The sequence below is a fragment of the Populus nigra genome, chromosome 4 (assembly GCF_951802175.1).
Source record: "Populus nigra chromosome 4, ddPopNigr1.1, whole genome shotgun sequence".
Classification (NCBI taxonomy): domain Eukaryota; kingdom Viridiplantae; phylum Streptophyta; class Magnoliopsida; order Malpighiales; family Salicaceae; genus Populus; species Populus nigra.
The window spans coordinates 11,854,132-11,872,732 of record NC_084855.1 but is presented as its reverse complement, the minus strand read 5'-3'; the positions used below and the strand labels follow the sequence as shown (position 1 = coordinate 11,872,732).

Genomic DNA, 18,601 nt, shown 5'->3' with positions numbered 1-18,601 from the left:
GTACGAGGAAACTCTGGCTTTTCAGAAGGCAAAAATAAGTTAAGATGTGTACATTTTCTTTCGGATCCTGAAGGTTTCGAAGTAAGAGCATTTTAGGGTGTGTTTGGTTGGAGAGTAATACTCTATTTTGTCCAAGAAAAATAGAAAAAGGAACATGGAAAAAGAACTTCGTGTTCAAATGATACACTTTCACAATTTGAAAAAAGAAAATAAAGATTTTGGTTTTTCCATCATAATGCATAAAGTTGGAAAACTTATAAAAGATGTTTTTTTTTTGGAGTTTTCAACTAATCATTACAAAGTACAAAAAGAATGTCTCTATCTATAAATAAAAAAAATATAAAATTAATTATCTAGATTGTAGTTCAGTACTAAAAGACTGGGACCAAAAGATTTATTTTTTCTGTGATTTCAGATTCGAACCCTATGATTGCCTATATGATGGCCACTAAAGGTTTATATAATTATTAACTTCAGAATTCATAAAATTAATTAAGGTATACATGAATTAACCTGAACACCTCTACTAAACTAAAAAAAATAAATAAATAAAGTTGGTGCAATGCTAGCCTAATTATCCCATTAAGCAATGACGTGCTTGAAAGGTCGGTGTGTGTTATAAAAGGAAACTGGTGAAGCATGATGAGTTTATGCGGACATTGTCAGATTACGTGTTACGCGGGGGTTGTTCGTGAAAGCCATCACTAGAAATATTTGTTTATTGTTGAAGGTTTGTTCCGAGGGGGTGTGCTGTCACTTTGACAGCTGCTTGATGGTTGAACTTTTTTTTCTTTTTTTTTTAAGTTGTTTTTTTATTTAAAAAATTATTAAATTAACTTGTTTTAGTATTTTTTAATGACTTTAATGCATGATATAAAAAATAACTTAAGAGTATTATTTGAATTTATTTTTAATTAAAAATGCTTTATAAAAATACTCTACACCCCAAACACATTAAATTGTTTTCGGGTTACAAATTAAAAGTATTTTAAAGTTTGTAAATATTTTTTAATGTGTTTTTTTCTTGAAAATATATTAAAATAATATATTTTTATTTTTTAAAATTTATATTTAATATCAATATATATATTATAACAATTTAAAAATAATTAAAAAAAATCCATCTCAGAATCCCTGGAATGAACATGGACTCCTGTACCCAATGACTAAAAATCACCTCCACCACCCAGTCAATGAACGACACCCAACTCTGTCTTCAACTTGCATAACAACCAAATCAATGAAAATCACCCAATTCATGGAAAAACAACGAATTTTCCAAGTAGGTATTTTTAAACTCAACCCAACATCTAATACCAAATGGAAACCAGATCTAGGTTTGCATTTTCTTTTATCAAAGGATCCGATTGTAAAATTGCTCCAAGAACAAATGTTGTCTCCTTCTAATGGGGAAATAAGTCAACGGGTTAGAATATGGTTGAGTTTATAAAAAAATAAAGGTAGTTAAAAACTTGATTGATACGATCGAATCAGTTGACCTGGTTAAAAACTCAGTTGTAATCTGTTGATTATTTTTTTATTTTTTACTAAAACGATATCGTTTTGATTTATAAAAAAAAAATTAGAGTTGACCCGAGTGACCTGTTCAAAACTTATAATCCGGGTCTTGGACTGGGTCGACCACCAGATCGGGTTTAAAAATACTGCTACGGAGAAAACTCAATGTTTCGAAGAGATTGTTTGTTTTTATAATGAAAAAATAAATTTGAAAAAAATAAATTTTTATTATTTTAATGTATGATGTTAAAAATAAATTTTTAAAAATAATAAAAAAATTATTTTGATATATTTTTAAATAAAAATAATTTAAAAAATAATTATTATTAAAATTCAAATAACAAGAATGAACCCTTTTTTTTTTAAATGGTTTAGAAGTCACTATGAGGAGAGGGAAGAAAAGAAAAGAAAAGGATAAGACCTTTACCTATCAAATATTTTAGTTCCCATTTTGTGCGGTCCTAAAGCCACGTCATCTATAACTCACGCGGTCAGTTACCTAATACATCTAGAATACTCTTCTTTTTCATTGTTTATATAAACATCGAAGGAGAGGAGGTGATCTTTCTTTTTCATTCCCTTTATTTTTTTCCTGCTTGTTGTTTTCCTTTATTTTATTATTTATTATTTATTTTATTTTAAATTTTTTTCATAAATTATTTAGGTTTGCCTTTTGTGATGTTTTCGCAATCTTAAATAAACATTCTGATATTTAATTTACGCTTGATTTTATGAACATATATTTTTGTTATCATATAATTAAGTGGGATATATTTTAAAAATAGCATAGTTCTTAAACTAAGTGAAGTTCACTCAGATCGTGAATTTAGCGGATTAAGCTGCGAAACCCGGATCGATCTAAAATGTTAACATCTCAATATTAAAAAAAAATCATCTTGAATTTCTTCTTACTTAATTGATATGACCTGATATATAATACCATAAATAATATGAATATTGATTATCTAATTTATTTTTCTTGCCATTTATATTGAGCCTAGGCATTCAAAGATTATGTATATACAAAACATCTATATAAGTATTAGATCCATGATAAACATCTTTATTATAAAAGGAACAATATTTGCCCTTAATGATAAATTTAAATTCATTCAGAAATGGATATAATGTTTCTAGAAGGTGCTAGAACAAAATAATAATTATCAAGTTCTAGTATCAGTCCACTTAACAAAGTTAATTCAACAATCCCTGTTTCATTACGAACACGCAGATCCATTTTACCTTTATTCAACATAAACACATGCAAAGCAAAAGTTTCAATAAGCTTTTTAGTCTTCACAGTTGTAAGATAGTATTTGTAGAATCCTTCTCTAGTGTTTTTCTTGCCACAATAATAATAAACACATTTGTCTTTCTTGATACTTAAATTGAGATTTCATACTTAGACTGCAAGATCAAATCAACGCTTAACTCGTGATCTACGACAAAATCTAATTGGCCTAATTTTCTAAAATAACTAATCATTCTCAACACATGAGTGTTTATCAAGGAACCCTCTATCATATTGCAGCGGAATAATTTATTAGAAGTCTCATACATTTCAATACTACTAGTCACATTAAACAATTCTTTGAGATGCATGATTATTATAAGGGCATCCTTATTTCCATGTTGTGTTTGAAGTTCAAACGACATGTTGGCTAACATCACACTTGTAGCCTCCTCATCAACATCAATATGACATTGATAATTAGTCCTAACTTTGTTATCAGTGTCCTGATCAATGACAAAAGAAATCAGATTTTGAAGAACATATAACATTCTTTCTTGTTTGAGAACAATTCTCACATTTTGGTCCAATCTAAGAAGTTTTGTTCAGTTAATTTAGTAGCATCAAGTATGCTACGTAAGGATATATTTATTTTTACTCATAGTAATCTATCAACATATTCATGTAAAGATAACGAGTATTGATTTTATGTATAATTTAGATAAGATTTTTAATAATAATTTCATATATCGCTATTTTTCTTCAAATTAATAGCCTTCACTATCAATTCAAGAAGTCTTACTTAGATCTCCTAGTGAGATAGGATCTCATTTAATTTATATGATCTTAAGTACTTCAACAAATCAAAATAAAATAAATTAAGTAGATAATATAACTTCTATCTTTATATAACTTCTAGATTAGTTAGATGACAACTCTTTATCTAAACATGTTATAAATGTTTCATCTAACTACTGCTTCTAATCTTATATAGTCATAAGTAACTCATCTAAATTATATAAGTTAGTTAAGTAGGACTCAATTTTATAGCATTAAACATAATCAATTAATGGTAACATTAAGTAGCTCAATAAATCATCCATGAATAAGACTCTGGTTTTATGTATATAAAATTGAAAGATAACAAATCATGTTCTCAACATGTATTTAATATATTAACGAAGGATTTTTTTTATTTGAATTAAGTTTTATTTCATAGCATTAATGATATATCATATATAATGATTATATAGAAACATATACCCCTAGTATGCCATTTTAATTGGATAATTATGGACATATCTGAACTAATTCGCTATCGAATAGAATTAAATGGTGAAAACCTGGGTAGCTACTGCAAATCTTCATAGTGATTCTATAAACCATCAGTGAAAAATCTCCTAAATTCTTTTAAAAGAAAGAGACTGTTATGCTTTTGAGTGCTAACTCTTTTCTTTTATGTTTTTCAGATGTTATGTACTATGTTTTGTATATAAAATAAGAGGCATAACATTCTATTTATATATAAACTTGAAAATTCTAAAAATATTAAAATATCAATTTACCTCTTAAATAATATTACATATAATATTTGAGGATAATTTTATAAATTTATTCATTCGAGTCTCTATTTAATTTTTCTAATTCTAAAATTATAATTCACTATATAAATTATATTTCACTTCTCGATTCCTAAAATTTATTTTATCTAAAGTTGATTAAAAATTAAAGAATTTCATAGCTCAAAGATATCCTAATGATAAAACCCAAAAAAATTATTTTAAACTTTAGAAAATGCAAGCGACAGTTGTATAGAACGCTACTTGAATTTGTCTTAAGTCGAGTAAAAAAGGAAATAATGACATGTCAATTAAACATTTGAAACCTTAACATACTTTTTTTTATTGAATTGAACTAAAATTTTATCAAATAATTCTATTACCTAATTATATAAAGACATTTAAGCATTAGCGTGCTGTTAGCTACTTTAGAAGAACTTTCTTTATTTTTCCTATATTTTTTGAATTTATTTCTATTTAGATTAGGAGTCTTGATTTTATTAATTAAAATATTTTTTTATATTTAAATAACTTTGTAGGATGTTATTTTAGTTAAAAAAATAAATAATCAATAAATTGTAACCGAATTTTTAACCGGGTCTTACTGGGTCATCCAAATTTTTAGCTTTTTTTATTTTTTCTTAAACCTAACCTGATTTTATTTTTAGATTAACCGAGTTCTAGATCAATCTATCATGTCAGATGAAGTTTTAAGACTATGCTACGTATCTGGCCTTTCATTATTAAAAAATTGTGTTATTCATGGACTATAGTTGTTGTAATATAATAGCATAGGAGGTATTACTGCTGAGATTGTATTACGAAGTTAAATTAGATATTGGGGTCTAAAATTATTTTTAAAATGTTTTGATTTTTTTATTTTAAATTATTTTTTTTAATTTTAAAATTATTTTAATGTACTATATTAAAAATAAATTAAATTTTTTTTTAATATATTTATAAATAAAAAATACTCTAAAAAACAACTACTCTAATTTTTATTAATAATGAGCTAAAGCCCCACTTACCGGCCCCAATGAAACCAATCCAGCCCTAGGACGAGGAAACGTAATTGAAAGGGTAAAACGTGTCAAACTCATTAATAGTACTATTGGTGAAGAGTGAAATAGTATTTGAACAGATCATCAAGTGTCAATCGTCTGTAAATAGAGCTTCAGATTGATGAGAAATCCAACAGGTTACTGTAAAAAAGCTTGGAAGTCAGACATGGAAGATTCTGTCAACTCTCTATTTTACTTAAAAATATATTAAAATGATTTAAAAATATAAAAAAATAATTTAATAATCAGGCTTAGTCTAACAAGAAATATGAAGCATCCCTTGGGGACTTGGATTTTTGGATTCAAACAGAGGACATGAAAGAAGAGATTTTAGAGTAGGAAGGCCTAATCCCATGTGTAACCCAAAACTTATAGGGCTTCTTATTGGATTGAAACACAGCTTTGGGCAGGATGCCAGATACTGTTTTTGGAGCTCTGTTCTTCAAAATGTTTCGTTGTTCAGTGACACCATCCATTCAAAATGTAAATGCTATGCCCGTATCAGAGATGAAGAACCTGCTGCTTCTTAATTAATTTTTTTTCCAATTTTCTTTCTCCCACCTCTCCACTTGCCTTGTAACAGTCTCCTTGCTCTCAATAAAAGCTTCAAGTGTACGAGACTCGTAAGGAGGCGGCATTGTACATGGGAGTGTATCGCTAGGAAAGTTCACCAGAGTCTCTGCCATGAATTTCTTCCATAAACCTCTATGAGGGCGTGCCACAGTCTCTGAATACACCTCAACTGCCCCTTCAGGAATTCTCGGTTTGAATTTTAAGAGCTTCGCATAATTTGTTAATAAATGAAACATGTAATCATACACATATTCCATTTTTAGATTTTCTTGAATAAACTTGCTCCCTGCCTTCCCGATAGCCTGTGCCTACAAAATTTATGAGCAACAAGAAGTGCGTTTGCATTAAACTTCACTGGTAACTAAAAACCAGTGAAAAGAGAAAAAAATGAACATCAGGCACATTTTTACTACCTTATCAGTATGGTTGTTGCCCCATTCGACAGCAAACTTAATATCTCTGCACTTGTTTCTGGCACTAACGGGCCAGTAGTGCTGCAACGGTACCATGCTTCTACTGAAGAAATCATAGTACTCGGGCTTTACGAACAAAGTCATGGAATCGCATGCTAATATATACTTGTCACTCACTGACCATCCTCTTCCTTCTATATAAATCTTGTACCTACACGCATGCAAAGATTAAATTTTCTTTCACTAAGAATAAAAAACGAGTGTTTAATTTATGTTTCTGGCACTAACGGGCCTATACCTGTGTGTGCATTGGTCTTCCAATCTTGAATGTTCATATCCTTGCTCACTCTCTGTACGCCAATCCTGAACACGGATAATGAAGTTATTACAGTGACTATAATTACCTCAACAAGTCTTCATATAATCTTAAACTATGTAGCTTGCCTGTTTGTAGAGACGAGCATTCCAGTCATATTTGTCAGAACCATTGCACCACATGAGTTGTCTCCTAGATGCAGCCACGTTTGGGTTCCCTCTCCAATAAGCATAGGGTACCCTATCCATCCACTTGGTCCTTTTGTTGGCTTCTTTTAAGTCCTTGGACAGGGTTTTCCATGGGCTTACATTGGTCTCAGCCCTGACCAAAAATGAAATGAAGTGTGTGTGTGTTAGTAACAAGGAGCTTGAGATGAAATGACTAATATTGTCTTGGATCCATTCAAAAGGGAAATTTGACCTTCAAGCTAGAAGAATGCAAAAGGTTCCGAGGCATTACCAACCCCAAAAGGTCCAGTCAGGAAAGACAATGCCCAAAGCATCCTCACGCCCACAATATTGAAATATGGATGGTGACGAAGTGGCATTTGTTCCTTGGTAATCTTTCTTCAGGATCACAGGCCTGTCTTCACACCAGAACATAAGTTCCAGGTCTGGCACCTTTCCAGGATACAACCTTAGCAGTTGCAAGATACCCCATATTGTAAACACATCTCTTGTATGAAATGACTTCTTATATTTCTCCACATAGATCTTTCCCTTGAGAATCACCAATCTAAAATGTGCATAATCTTTAGCTCTTTCCACCATGGCCCTTGAGATTCCCGTGCTCTTCCAGATCCGTAGATCCTCGTGTATCCACCGAAAGTACTCGGGGCATGCTGTGGATGATAAGTTGTTGGGCCTGAATATCACTGGATAATTGGACACGCGTGATTGCTCCGTGCTTCCATCGAGGGAGCGTTTGAGCGGGAGCTCAATTATGCTGGGGGATTTCTTATGTCCTTTGATACTTGTAATAATAGTCTGAAAAAATAAAAATTGAATTTATCAGGGAAGTGTTCAAATGGAAACAGAAATATATATATAGCTATCTAGGGTTCGACTTACATGATCAACCCAGTGAAAGAAAGCTCCAAGCAGTAGGACCAAGAAGAAGAAGAAGAAAACAGTTGGCGAACCCCATCTCTTCATTAGATGACAAACTCTACGGAACTCTTCTAAGAACTGATTATGCACTAGATCAAGCTCCTGCTTAACCCAAGAAACACATCCTTGACCAAACCATGGCAATCATCCAGGCTCGAGAGGAAGAAGGGATCCTAGAGACCACATAGGTGACTATCTTACGTTGACATTTATCTAGTGGATCGAACAGTTGGCGAAAACATCTCTTCAAAATAAATATTCCTAAATATAGTTAGGAATAAATATTTAACTATATATGTAGATATAGTTATTCTCTCCCTATATTTCCTTTATTATCATTTCTTATTTTCCAAGTTTATTCAAAATAAATATTTAACTATATATGTAGATATAGTTAGGAATAAAAACGGATTTTTTTTTTAAAAAAAACACCCTTAATTAATTATTCCTAAATATTTGTGTTAAAATCATTATTATAGGATTGAGGGAGTATTAGCATGGTAATAATAATAATAATAATAATAATAATAATAATAATAATAATAATAATAAAAGGAATCAACTTCAAATTAGAATAAAAAAACCAAAATTAAATGGCGCGTGTCTCATAAAATTCCCCATGTACGTAGGGCTTCTTATACTTTTTGAATCTTCAAACCTGAAGCTCTTAAGTTCGAAAAAAACAAGTTCTTGGATATTCTTTAGGTTATTTTTTTATCCCATTTTATCCCTCATTAATTGAGAATTAAACTATATTATTTATCCTATTTTGTTTTTCTAAGTTTTTATGATCATTTTTTTTTTAAATTTAATACATCTATTTTTTTTTATTATCTATTCAAAATAAAACAAACTTATTTAATCATTCAAATCACAAATTTTTCTTTTAAAACATCTTTATAGAAACTAAACATATTTTTTCAAAAAAAAATAATTAATCTGCCAGTGGCATAGTCCACACTTAGCCCTTGTTTGGGAGTGTGACCTAATCGATTGATCAAAATTTAAATTTTTTTATATATTTTTAAATTATTTTAATATATTAATATAAAAATATAAAAAATATTATTTTAATATATTTTTAAATAAAAAATACTCTATAAAACAACTACCCTCCCGTAACAAGTCGGAGTTCATGTTTTCAATCGAGATATTCTTTGCAAGTCAACTTTCCCGGAGTTAATAGAAAATTTCTTCATTAATTGACAAGCGCGGAACTCAATTAGTGGGCTTGACATTTAGGAATAATAATAAATAAATAAATAAAAAAGAAGCAAAATGTTGCTCACGATGTTGGCTCTCCCATCCAATCCGCTGTCCAAAATATATTATGATTATATTTTGTGATTTGAACACTCAGAACATTTTAAATTTACAAGAATTTTATGAAAACACAATCAAGAAAGCTTGTGCTTGTTAAGAAGGGTGTAGGGCGTCGATACTTTGCCATTTTTCTTGTTATAATTTATCGTTTTTAGAAAAAAAAACAAGAAAAAAATTGCAAGAAATGAAGCAAACAAGAAATATGGGTGGCTATACAGAAAAGTTATAAAACTTTTTTATTTTTTTAGATTAACCTAGATGTTCGAGTTAGTTTGTAAATAACTCGATTAATTTCACGAGCCCTGAAATTAATGATTATGTAAATCTTCAATGATTATCATATTAACAATTATATGACTCGAACTTAATACTATAAAAAAAATAATATTTTTATTTTAAATTTTTATCACTGCACCATCTACTATATGGAAGTTGTAAAACTTCGTTCATTCAAGGGTATGCAAGTCACCATGTTAACCTAACTTCTAAATAAATGAATGTCCATTACAAATCCGGGAAATTTTATAATCATATTTACCCCATAAAGATATATATATATATATATATATATATATATATATATATATATATATATATATATATATATATATATATAAAAGCATAAAAGAGAAATGAGAAAGAATAAATAAATATTTTATAATAAAATATTCTTATCACTTTTTATAAATATCAAAATTAACCTTATAATTTATCCACATCTCTCTTCAAAATATACTCAAAAAAGAACTACTCCTCACGCTTCCTCAACAAACGCCATAAAATTTCCCAATACAACCCATGTATTTGAGACGGAAATCCTAGCGGTGGAGAAACAAACAGACCAGATGCTGGTCTTGCCTGACATGGCTAACTCGGGCCTGGCCTGTTTTGCATCGTTTCCTTTTTCGAGAAATAGAATAAACCATCGAAAAGGGAGAGAAAAAACGTTTCTATCCTCTATGAGCCATATCAGGAAAGACCGGTCACGGAGGCCTTGCCGGTTGCCTGAGATCAGGAATCGGAGTGTGGAAGTCTGGAAGAGGAAAGGAAAAAAAAAAGGGAGAAGTTTCCCAGCAAGGAAAAAGGGAATCTTATACACGACGCTTTATCTAAATGGTTGCACAACACTATCGCTTTACTTGGACGAATTATGGGTGAGTTTCTGAATAATTCAGATAAAAATATATATATATATATAATTTCGAGAATTTTTTCATTTTTTTTTCATATTCTCCCATTTAAAATGATTTTTTAAATCTTTAAATTTATATTTTTTTAAATTATATTTGATCCACGTGAAAATAAACTTAATTGAGACCATAGACTAAAAACAATTAATGTATGCGTGAATTCATATACACATACTTTTGGTAATTCGGGGTTCTCCAAAATAATTCTGAAAATCCATTAAATTTACTATTCTTCGTTTTTTTTGTGTGAAGATGAGTGAAAAATGAAAATAAAAAACAATTTTACTCACAACTCACTACAAGATTTAACAGTTTTACCGATGGAATTTTTCCGTCGGCGTAAGACACATATTCTGTCGGTAAAATAATTACCGATGAAATCACTGATGGAAATGCTCCGTCTGTGAATCTTTCGCCGGTAATTTTTTTTCCGTCGGTAAATTTGTTAGTAATAAAAAAATAAATTTATCCGCTTTATTTCGTCGGTATATCCCTCGGTAATAATTTTTTTATTACCGACAGATTTACCGATGGAATTTCCGTTGGTAATTCCGTAAATAATTATTGAAAAACATTTTAAAAAAAATTAATTTTATAAAATTATAAAATAATTAAATTAACATACATTAACACTGTATAATAAATACTCAAAATGCTTGGAAAAAAGAATAAGAAAATCAACTCAAACAAATTTGCAACAAATAAATAAAATAAAAAAATAAATTCAACTAAAAAAATTCATATGAAAAAAATGAAGTTGCAATTGCTAAAAATTTAAAAATCCTAAATAAATATACTAAAAATTGATCTCATGTGAAAAAAAATCTCACAACAACATTTATACAATTATTAAGAAAAAAACAATTAAAAATAAAATAAAAAACAAATATAGTGAAAAAATCATGAAAAAAGAAGAAAAAAGAAAAATCTTACCTTAATGTAGTTGCAAGTGAAGCTAAGGAGAGAGAAAAAAATTTCATTAAGCATATTAATAAAAAAAATCTAAGAGGATAAAAGAAGAAAGAAGAAGAAGACATCCCCAAGCATGGAAAAAAAGAGAAGGAGATGAGGAGAGAAAAGAAGAGAAAGAAATAGATAAGAAATGATGTTTTTTATATATAGTGAAGAAGAAGAAGAAGAAATACCTTAATGATGTTTTTTACATATAGTGAAGAAGAAGAAGAAGAAGAAGAAGTAAAAGAACAAGAAGAAGAAGAAGAAGAATAAGGAACGAGTCTGTCTCTTGTGAAATAAAGGCATTTAGGCTTTTTATTGGGATGCTTTACCGACAGATAATTAAATATTAATATTTTTTAATTATTCCGTCGGTAATTCCATCGGTAATATTTAATTTAAATTTTTAATTTCATAAATTTTTTTCAGAAACCGCCAAAAAATTACCGATGATTTCTCAATCCGTCGGTGATTCCGTCTGTAATATTTAAATGAAAATTTTAAATTAATTGAATTTTTTCAGAAAACCGCCAAATAACACCGACGACTTTTCAATCCGTCGGTGATTTTGTCCGTAAAGAACAACAATTAACAGTGCAAGTGGAAATTGAACAGTTCTGGAGCTCTCTGGAAAATACCAACGGAAAATTTCATCGGTGATTTCCTTTGTAATTGACATGATGAACAGTGTTCATTCCGTTGGTAAAAATGACACGTCATCATTTTTTTTTGCTTTGTTTTAATTTTTTTTTTCCCACGGTAATTCCCTCGGTATATACCGAGAAAATATTTCCATCGGTAAAATCCCTCAAAAATTTACCGATGAAAATATTTCCTCGGTATTTCCATTTGTATTTATCAATTTTCTGGTAGAGTGTACTATAGAGAAAATTCTTTCACATTTTATCTTTCTTTTTTCCCCATTACATTTCTTTTGTATCCTTGCTAAAATTGGTACTGGAGAATCTCATATCTTATACGTTGAACTTGTTTTACAGAATATCTTTTGAATCAGTAGCCAATCCCTTCTCCAAAAAAGTTTTTGAAGCCAATTAAATATCGTATAGGAAAATCCAAGATTATTAGAAGTTTACTTCATGCATTGTCAGATTCCTTCGATTCTTTCAAGAAATATAACTTCATTATTAAAGGAGCTTCTCTACCTCCGAGCAGGATGGATATCCTACAAAAATACAAGGGAAAAACAATATGGAATGACTCCATGTTAATTATATTTCTATTCGCTCCCTTCTAGGGAGGAGAGGCTTCTACTGTTTCTTATTCAAATTTTCCCAGTATTCATCCCCCCACATCTCCACCTGCCTCCTCACATTCTCCTTCCTCTGAAATAAATCTTGAAGGGTGTGAGCATCATAAGGAGGAGGCGCAGTGCATGGAACAAGTGCATCACCGGGAGACTTCACCACTGATTCCAAAACGAACATTTTCCATAAACCACCCAGAGAACTTGCCGTAGATTCAGAACTGACCTCGACGGCGCCTGCCGGTATTTTTGGCTTGAATCTCAGGAGTTTTGCATACTCCTTGAACAAATGAAACATATACTCGTACACATATTCCATTTTCAGGTTTTCCTGAATAAACTTGCTTCCTGCCTTCCCAATGGCCTGTGCCTGTAATTAATCAAATTAAAGGACTGATCAATCAATTCCTGCTGGTTTTCATGAATCAATAGAAATTATTAGAGGGAGTCTTGCATGCATATACATACATCAACTGAGTGGTTGTTGCCCCATTCTACAGCAAACTTGATATCTTTGCACTTGTTGCTAGCCCTAATGGGCCAGTAGTGCTGCATTGGCTCCATGCTTCTACTGAAGAAATCGTAGTACTCGGGCTTTATGAGCAAAGCCATGGAGTCGCATGCTAAGATATACTTCTCACTTACTGACCATGATTTCCCTTCTATATAAATTTTGTATCTTCACCAAAATCGGTACACAAACCGAATATAAATTCCATCATTAAAACAAGCAGTAGTGATTTTTTTTAATGATAAAAAAATTAGTAGTGATCTTGAGAAGGATTAGAAAAAAATAAATAAATACGAGAACAGTTAAAAAAAAGAGAGAGTTTGAGACATACCTGTGGGTGCATTGGTCTTCTAGTCTTGAATGTTTATACCCTTGCTCCCTTTCTTTACCCCAGTTCTGAACACAAATAACGGGAAATTTTATACAATTATTTCGGGAAATTAAATTATGATGACAATTAAAGACATAATCACAGTGAAATTAATGAGTCCAATGACCAAGAAAACTTCTAAGAAGAAACCCTTTGAAGACTATAGTAGATGAAACGCAAAAAAAATAAAGTCTGGGACCGAGAAGAAAAATCCAAAACCAGGATGGACCAAAATTAAAATTTAGGGACTAGAGTGTAGATTTAAGCACCTTCTGAACAACAAACATGGACAAAGCTGTCAATTATTGGCAATGTCAAATTTAATCCCGGTTCTTTTAATTTGTCTTTTGAAACATTTTAAAACCTTCTCAAATCACCATGAAATTATATCCTGGAACAATTTCCGACTCCTCAGGTATGTGTAAAAATGAAAGCGGAAGAGAACGAAAAAACCTAGGATAAAAACAAAAAATTAAGGACCAAATTGAATGAATCCATAGCTCGAAGATAAAGGAAAAACTTGAGGGACCAAGAAGAAAATCAAGCACATGTACAATGCTTATGAATAAGAGATTTGAGAGGATGAACAAAGACAACTACGTAAAAGGCCTTCCTGCTTTAGCTTTTTTTTTTTTTTTTTTTGATAATGTTAAATATTGGGTTTAGTCTACTTAAATAAGTTTACACAATAATTTCTCTATTTCATATCTAGGAGCACATTAATTATATGTTCTTCTATTAGTTTTTGTGAATTAAAAACCTTCCAATCGGCTAAATTCATAGGGCTATGGTCAAGAAAACTTGCCTGTTCATAGAGGCGAGCAAGCCAGTCATACTTGTCCGAGACATTGCACTTCATAAGGTCTTTCCTATTTGGAGAGACATGGGGATTACCCCTCCAATAAGCATATGGTTCCCTGTCCTGCCACATAATCTTCTTATTGCCCTCAACCATTCCTTCTAGCACAATTTTCCAAGGTTTTATATTGGTCTCGGCCCTGCCATAAACATAAAAATGAAAGTTAATTTCCAAAAACGTTTTCCAGGAAAAAATCTATATATTTAGGGAAGAAAATTTCTAAATGATTCAATTATTGAATCTCAATTATTGGAATAATTCGTGCATGATATGTTGACATTCCATGTGCCTCTCGGTCACGATTGTCCAACGGTGCTTGGAGAGATGTGAAGAGTGGAGCATGTTTAAAGCCTCACCAGCCCCAGAATGTCCAGTCAGGGAAGACGATATTCAACGCTGTGCTGTGTCCACAATATTGAAATAGCACTGCGGGTGACATGGCATCGCAGCCCTGGATATCATGTTTCTGTATCACAGTCTTATCTCCGCATTGAAACATCAGCTCCAAGTCTGGTATCTTTCCAGGGTACAAGTTGAGAAGTTGCAAAATACCCCATATTGTGAACACATCTCTTGTTTGATAGGGCTTGCTGTATTTCTCCACATAAGCCTTGCCCTCAACAATCACCAGTCTAAAATGTGCATGTTTCTTAGCTCTTTCTAGCATGTCCCTTGAGATTCCCGTATCCTTCCACGGCCGTAGATCCTCGTGGATCCATCGGAAAAAACCTGGACATGCCATGGATGATGATTCATTGGCTCCAACGTATGATGTGGTTGTGCTTTGATTGGAACAATTGAGTGAGAACTCGGTCGACGTCCTTGGTCTTCCGGTGAAACGATTTCTCAGACTGAGAGGCACAGCAACTATAACAGACTGAAAATCAAAGAAAGATTAATGTGTAAAGTACATTTGTAATAATTCAAACCGAAAACTAAAGCAATTACCATATGGTTTTGTGTTGTACGAAGATCTGTTAATCTCGTTCATTATAAGATTTATTTGCTCGTAAATATTTCTGAACTTTTTTATTCAAATCTTGGAGTCGACACCAAGAAGAATTTATTAAATTCATCCTAATGTACTATATGGAATACATTCTTAAGATCGTTAATGAATGAAATTTAATTTTTTTATTATTATTAATGTAGGTGTCTGGGTCAGTTTATCTGCACCCTAACTAATCCCACAGCCCTTGAAATTAATAATTATGTAAATTTTCAGCAGTTCTGAGATTTATAAGACTCGAACTAGTAATTTAATAAAATTTTATTTTAATCAATATGTAAACCGGTGTGCAAACACCTCTTACTATGAAAAATAATTAATTAAAAAAAACATATTAAAAAAATATTTTTATATATAAAATTAACTCCATCCCGCCTCTTGTTGGCCTAACTCTTTTCTAATCACTAATCGAAACAATTAAAAACAAAAGGAATCTGTTTTATAAGCTCAATTATTTGTATTATAAATTAAAGTCTTTTTTATTATATACATATGAAACTTGTACCATGCATAAACATGGCAAATTAAGAATGAAATGCTGCCAAGTGTGAGAAATTAGGAATCTTGTACAAATTAAACATTGATTTGGATTTAATACCAAGTTACATTTTTTTTTTATCATAAGAGAGGTTATGTTGTGCAAAAACCACACAATTGACCGACAAAATTTACTTCATAAAAAACTTCACTATCAAATATAAGAATTATTGCCGGTGATCAATTATTCATACAAATATTTCACTATCTAAAATCCAATTACATAAAAATAAAAAAAAACATTACTTCTTTCATTAATAAAAATACTTCAAGTCCAGCTCTAAGAATTTTTTTTTTAAAATAAAATATGTCAGCACATTCCATTCTTATTTTATATATGTAATTGAATTCTATTCTGTATTGCAAGACTATATTAATACACCATATAATTATCAATCGAACCCAAACCACCTCACCAATTTAAACCACAATTCAACATATTCAAACTTAAGATAACCTTTAGGTGGGAGGAAGACACGGATGCCAATAAGTTACGTACAAGGCTCATGCCAAACTATTCATTTGATTCCAAAACATGACATCACGATGATTTCATATGTTCTTCAAAGAAAGAAAGAAAGAAAGGTGTCGAGATTAGAAAGTAGATTAGTATTTCAAGATAGGTTATCATATTGATGCAATAGGCCTTGCAAATTAAAACTAAAGTTTTTGAGTATTGGGGTGAGAATCTAACATAATTAGATGTAGACATGACCTAGTTAGATTACCTAACACATGTTTTTATAAATTATTAAGATAGGTTTAGGTTTTAAAAAGAGGTTTGATTATTCCAAACTAGATTAATACCTTAAAACAACATTAACAAGATATTTGACCATTTAATTGGGCTTATACTCAAAATTAGAACTCGAAGTTGTTGTTTGAATCAATTTTGTTATTTCTTTTAGGTTTTTTAGATTTATTAACTTGGATTCTGTTTTAATTATCTTTAGACTTTCAGATTTTTAGTTGATTTCTAGTAGAAGTAGGGTTTTATTGTCCATTTAAAGATCTTGTAAACGTATTGAGGAGATTAGAAAATAAAATAGTAAATTCAAAGTTTATATTTGTAATTAACTCTTTTTGCTCGTCATATTAGCTTATGTACGTTTGCATCACACATGCACAGGAAAAAAAAACGGAGGAAAAATACAAACTATAAAATATCTCCATAAAGGAGTTATAGGTTCAAAGCTAATCCCCTCCACTAATTGAGACATCTAATAGGATTAGGATTGGTTATCATATTTTTTCATTCCAAAAACATGAGATGATATTTATATATGTTAAATTCATAAGAGAGATGAGGACAGAGCAGGTGGAAAATGGACTGAGAAACTCACAACGTCAATCCAAAAACACAAAGCACCGGCAAGGAGGACGATGAAGAAAAGAAATAGAATTGTTGAAGCTGATGATCTCTTCATGGCTCGGAAAGTGTTTATAAAAATCATACTCTTCTCTATTTCCTGCAAACGATGAACTGTATCACCCTAAAAATTCACTAGATGTAAGGTTCTTCTCTCCTCGGTGCTGATGAGCAACAGCCATTCCCCCCCATGGATATTGATGTCACGTTGTCATTGCGTTGGGTTTAAAATCAAGTATAATTGTGCTAGGCAACAAACGAAAGGTGGAGAATGAAAGATGTGTGATACGAATTCAATTCATACTGGGATTGTGTGGGCGTGCATAGTAGTTGAGACGGAAAAATGCCTACCTCATTTTAGTTTATATATATATATATATATATATATATATATATATATATAATTAATTAATTAAATAAATAAATAATCTCTCTGATGTAAGAAGTGAATGACCAACTTGAATCCGATACCGTAGGATGATAGAGCATCCTTCTTGGGCCTCTAGCGCGTGAATCAACCTACTGGTCAGGATGTAATAAAAGACGGTCCAACCCAAAAGTTAGGTATCTTAGAGTTCAAGTTTTAAGTCGCAAAGCTCGGTACAAATAACAGCCTGGCATAAGTTCAAACATTTATTGCAGTTCTTTTAAAAATATTTTTTGTTTAAAAATATTTTTTTATTTTTAAAAAGTTATTTTTAATATTTTCATGAAAGGCGATTTTGAAATGCAAATAAAACGAGGCGGCACTTTTCGTCGTTTGTTTTTTCTGCCGAGTCGTTGAAACCCCCAACAATTGTAGATGGCACAAAGTGTTTAAGATGGATTTCTTTCGTCCTGACCTGACTCCCGGACGTCGAGGACAAAAACCTCCACCCACCGTGGATAAACAAATAAAAAAAATCGGGCATGGATGTTGTTTCTCGAGTCTGAATGATACTTCTGTCTTTCGAACCATTAAAACTCCATTTGGGAGGATTTTAATTCCTAGATTTGAATGACAGGCAATTGTGTTTCGTTTATCCTCGGGGAAAAGGGATATCTTGTCAAATTACAACGACTCTCGAGGAGTACCGTCGATCATAGTAACAGAGCATGAGGTGAGGTGCAATGTTTCTAATTCTAGTTTGTCGAGCCAAACAAAAGTCCGGGAGTGGGACAGGGCCACTGTACTCGTGTCGAAAGTCACATCAATGTGCTCACTGCAATTCAATAAACCCACCACCGTTTCTCTACCAAACTCTTAAAACATTTAACATGCGAATTATTATTCTTTCTTTTATTTTCCACCATCGTCAGTCCTTTCACTTGTAAGTTTGCAACCGGTCTTCTCGCTAGCCTTAGAGTGGTCTATGCTACCCTAATTAGTAAAACCATGTTATTTTACTCGACACATGCTGGAGCATAAAAAACACCACATCTACTCCACTTGATT

General features: G+C 31.2%; 2 protein-coding genes across 2 annotated transcripts; both read right to left on the bottom strand.

The window, feature by feature from the left end:
- Positions 1-5,543: 5,543 nt before the first annotated feature.
- LOC133691623 (uncharacterized) lies at positions 5,544-8,008 on the bottom strand. Its single transcript, XM_062112207.1, has 6 exons — positions 7,742-8,008; positions 7,131-7,657; positions 6,800-6,992; positions 6,654-6,718; positions 6,356-6,566; positions 5,544-6,250 (listed from the first exon to the last, which is right to left on the bottom strand). The coding sequence occupies exons 1-6, from the start codon at positions 7,823-7,825 to the stop codon at positions 5,900-5,902; spliced, it is 1,431 nt and encodes a 476-aa protein (XP_061968191.1). The 5' UTR covers positions 7,826-8,008; the 3' UTR covers positions 5,544-5,899.
- Positions 8,009-12,366: 4,358 nt separating this feature from the next.
- LOC133691270 (uncharacterized) lies at positions 12,367-17,486 on the bottom strand. Its single transcript, XM_062111701.1, has 6 exons — positions 17,141-17,486; positions 14,608-15,128; positions 14,198-14,390; positions 13,354-13,418; positions 12,980-13,190; positions 12,367-12,881 (listed from the first exon to the last, which is right to left on the bottom strand). Exons 1-6 carry the CDS (start codon positions 17,249-17,251, stop codon positions 12,516-12,518), a joined length of 1,467 nt encoding a protein of 488 aa, XP_061967685.1. The 5' UTR covers positions 17,252-17,486; the 3' UTR covers positions 12,367-12,515.
- Between the last annotated feature and the right edge of the window lie 1,115 nt (positions 17,487-18,601).

Coding starts and splice junctions, on each gene's coding strand:
- LOC133691623 (XM_062112207.1), bottom strand. CDS start 7,825: ATGAAGAGATGGGGTTCGCCAACTGTTTTCTTCTTCTTCTTCTTGGTC. Junction 7,658..7,741: donor TCTTTCACTGGGTTGATCAT/GTAAGTCGAACC, acceptor TTATTTTTTCAG/ACTATTATTACAAGTATCAA. Junction 6,251..6,355: donor GCAACAACCATACTGATAAG/GTAGTAAAAATG, acceptor TAAATTTTGTAG/GCACAGGCTATCGGGAAGGC.
- LOC133691270 (XM_062111701.1), bottom strand. CDS start 17,251: ATGATTTTTATAAACACTTTCCGAGCCATGAAGAGATCATCAGCTTCA. Junction 15,129..17,140: donor TGTGTTTTTGGATTGACGTT/GTGAGTTTCTCA, acceptor TTTGATTTTCAG/TCTGTTATAGTTGCTGTGCC. Junction 14,391..14,607: donor GACTGGACATTCTGGGGCTG/GTGAGGCTTTAA, acceptor TGTTTATGGCAG/GGCCGAGACCAATATAAAAC.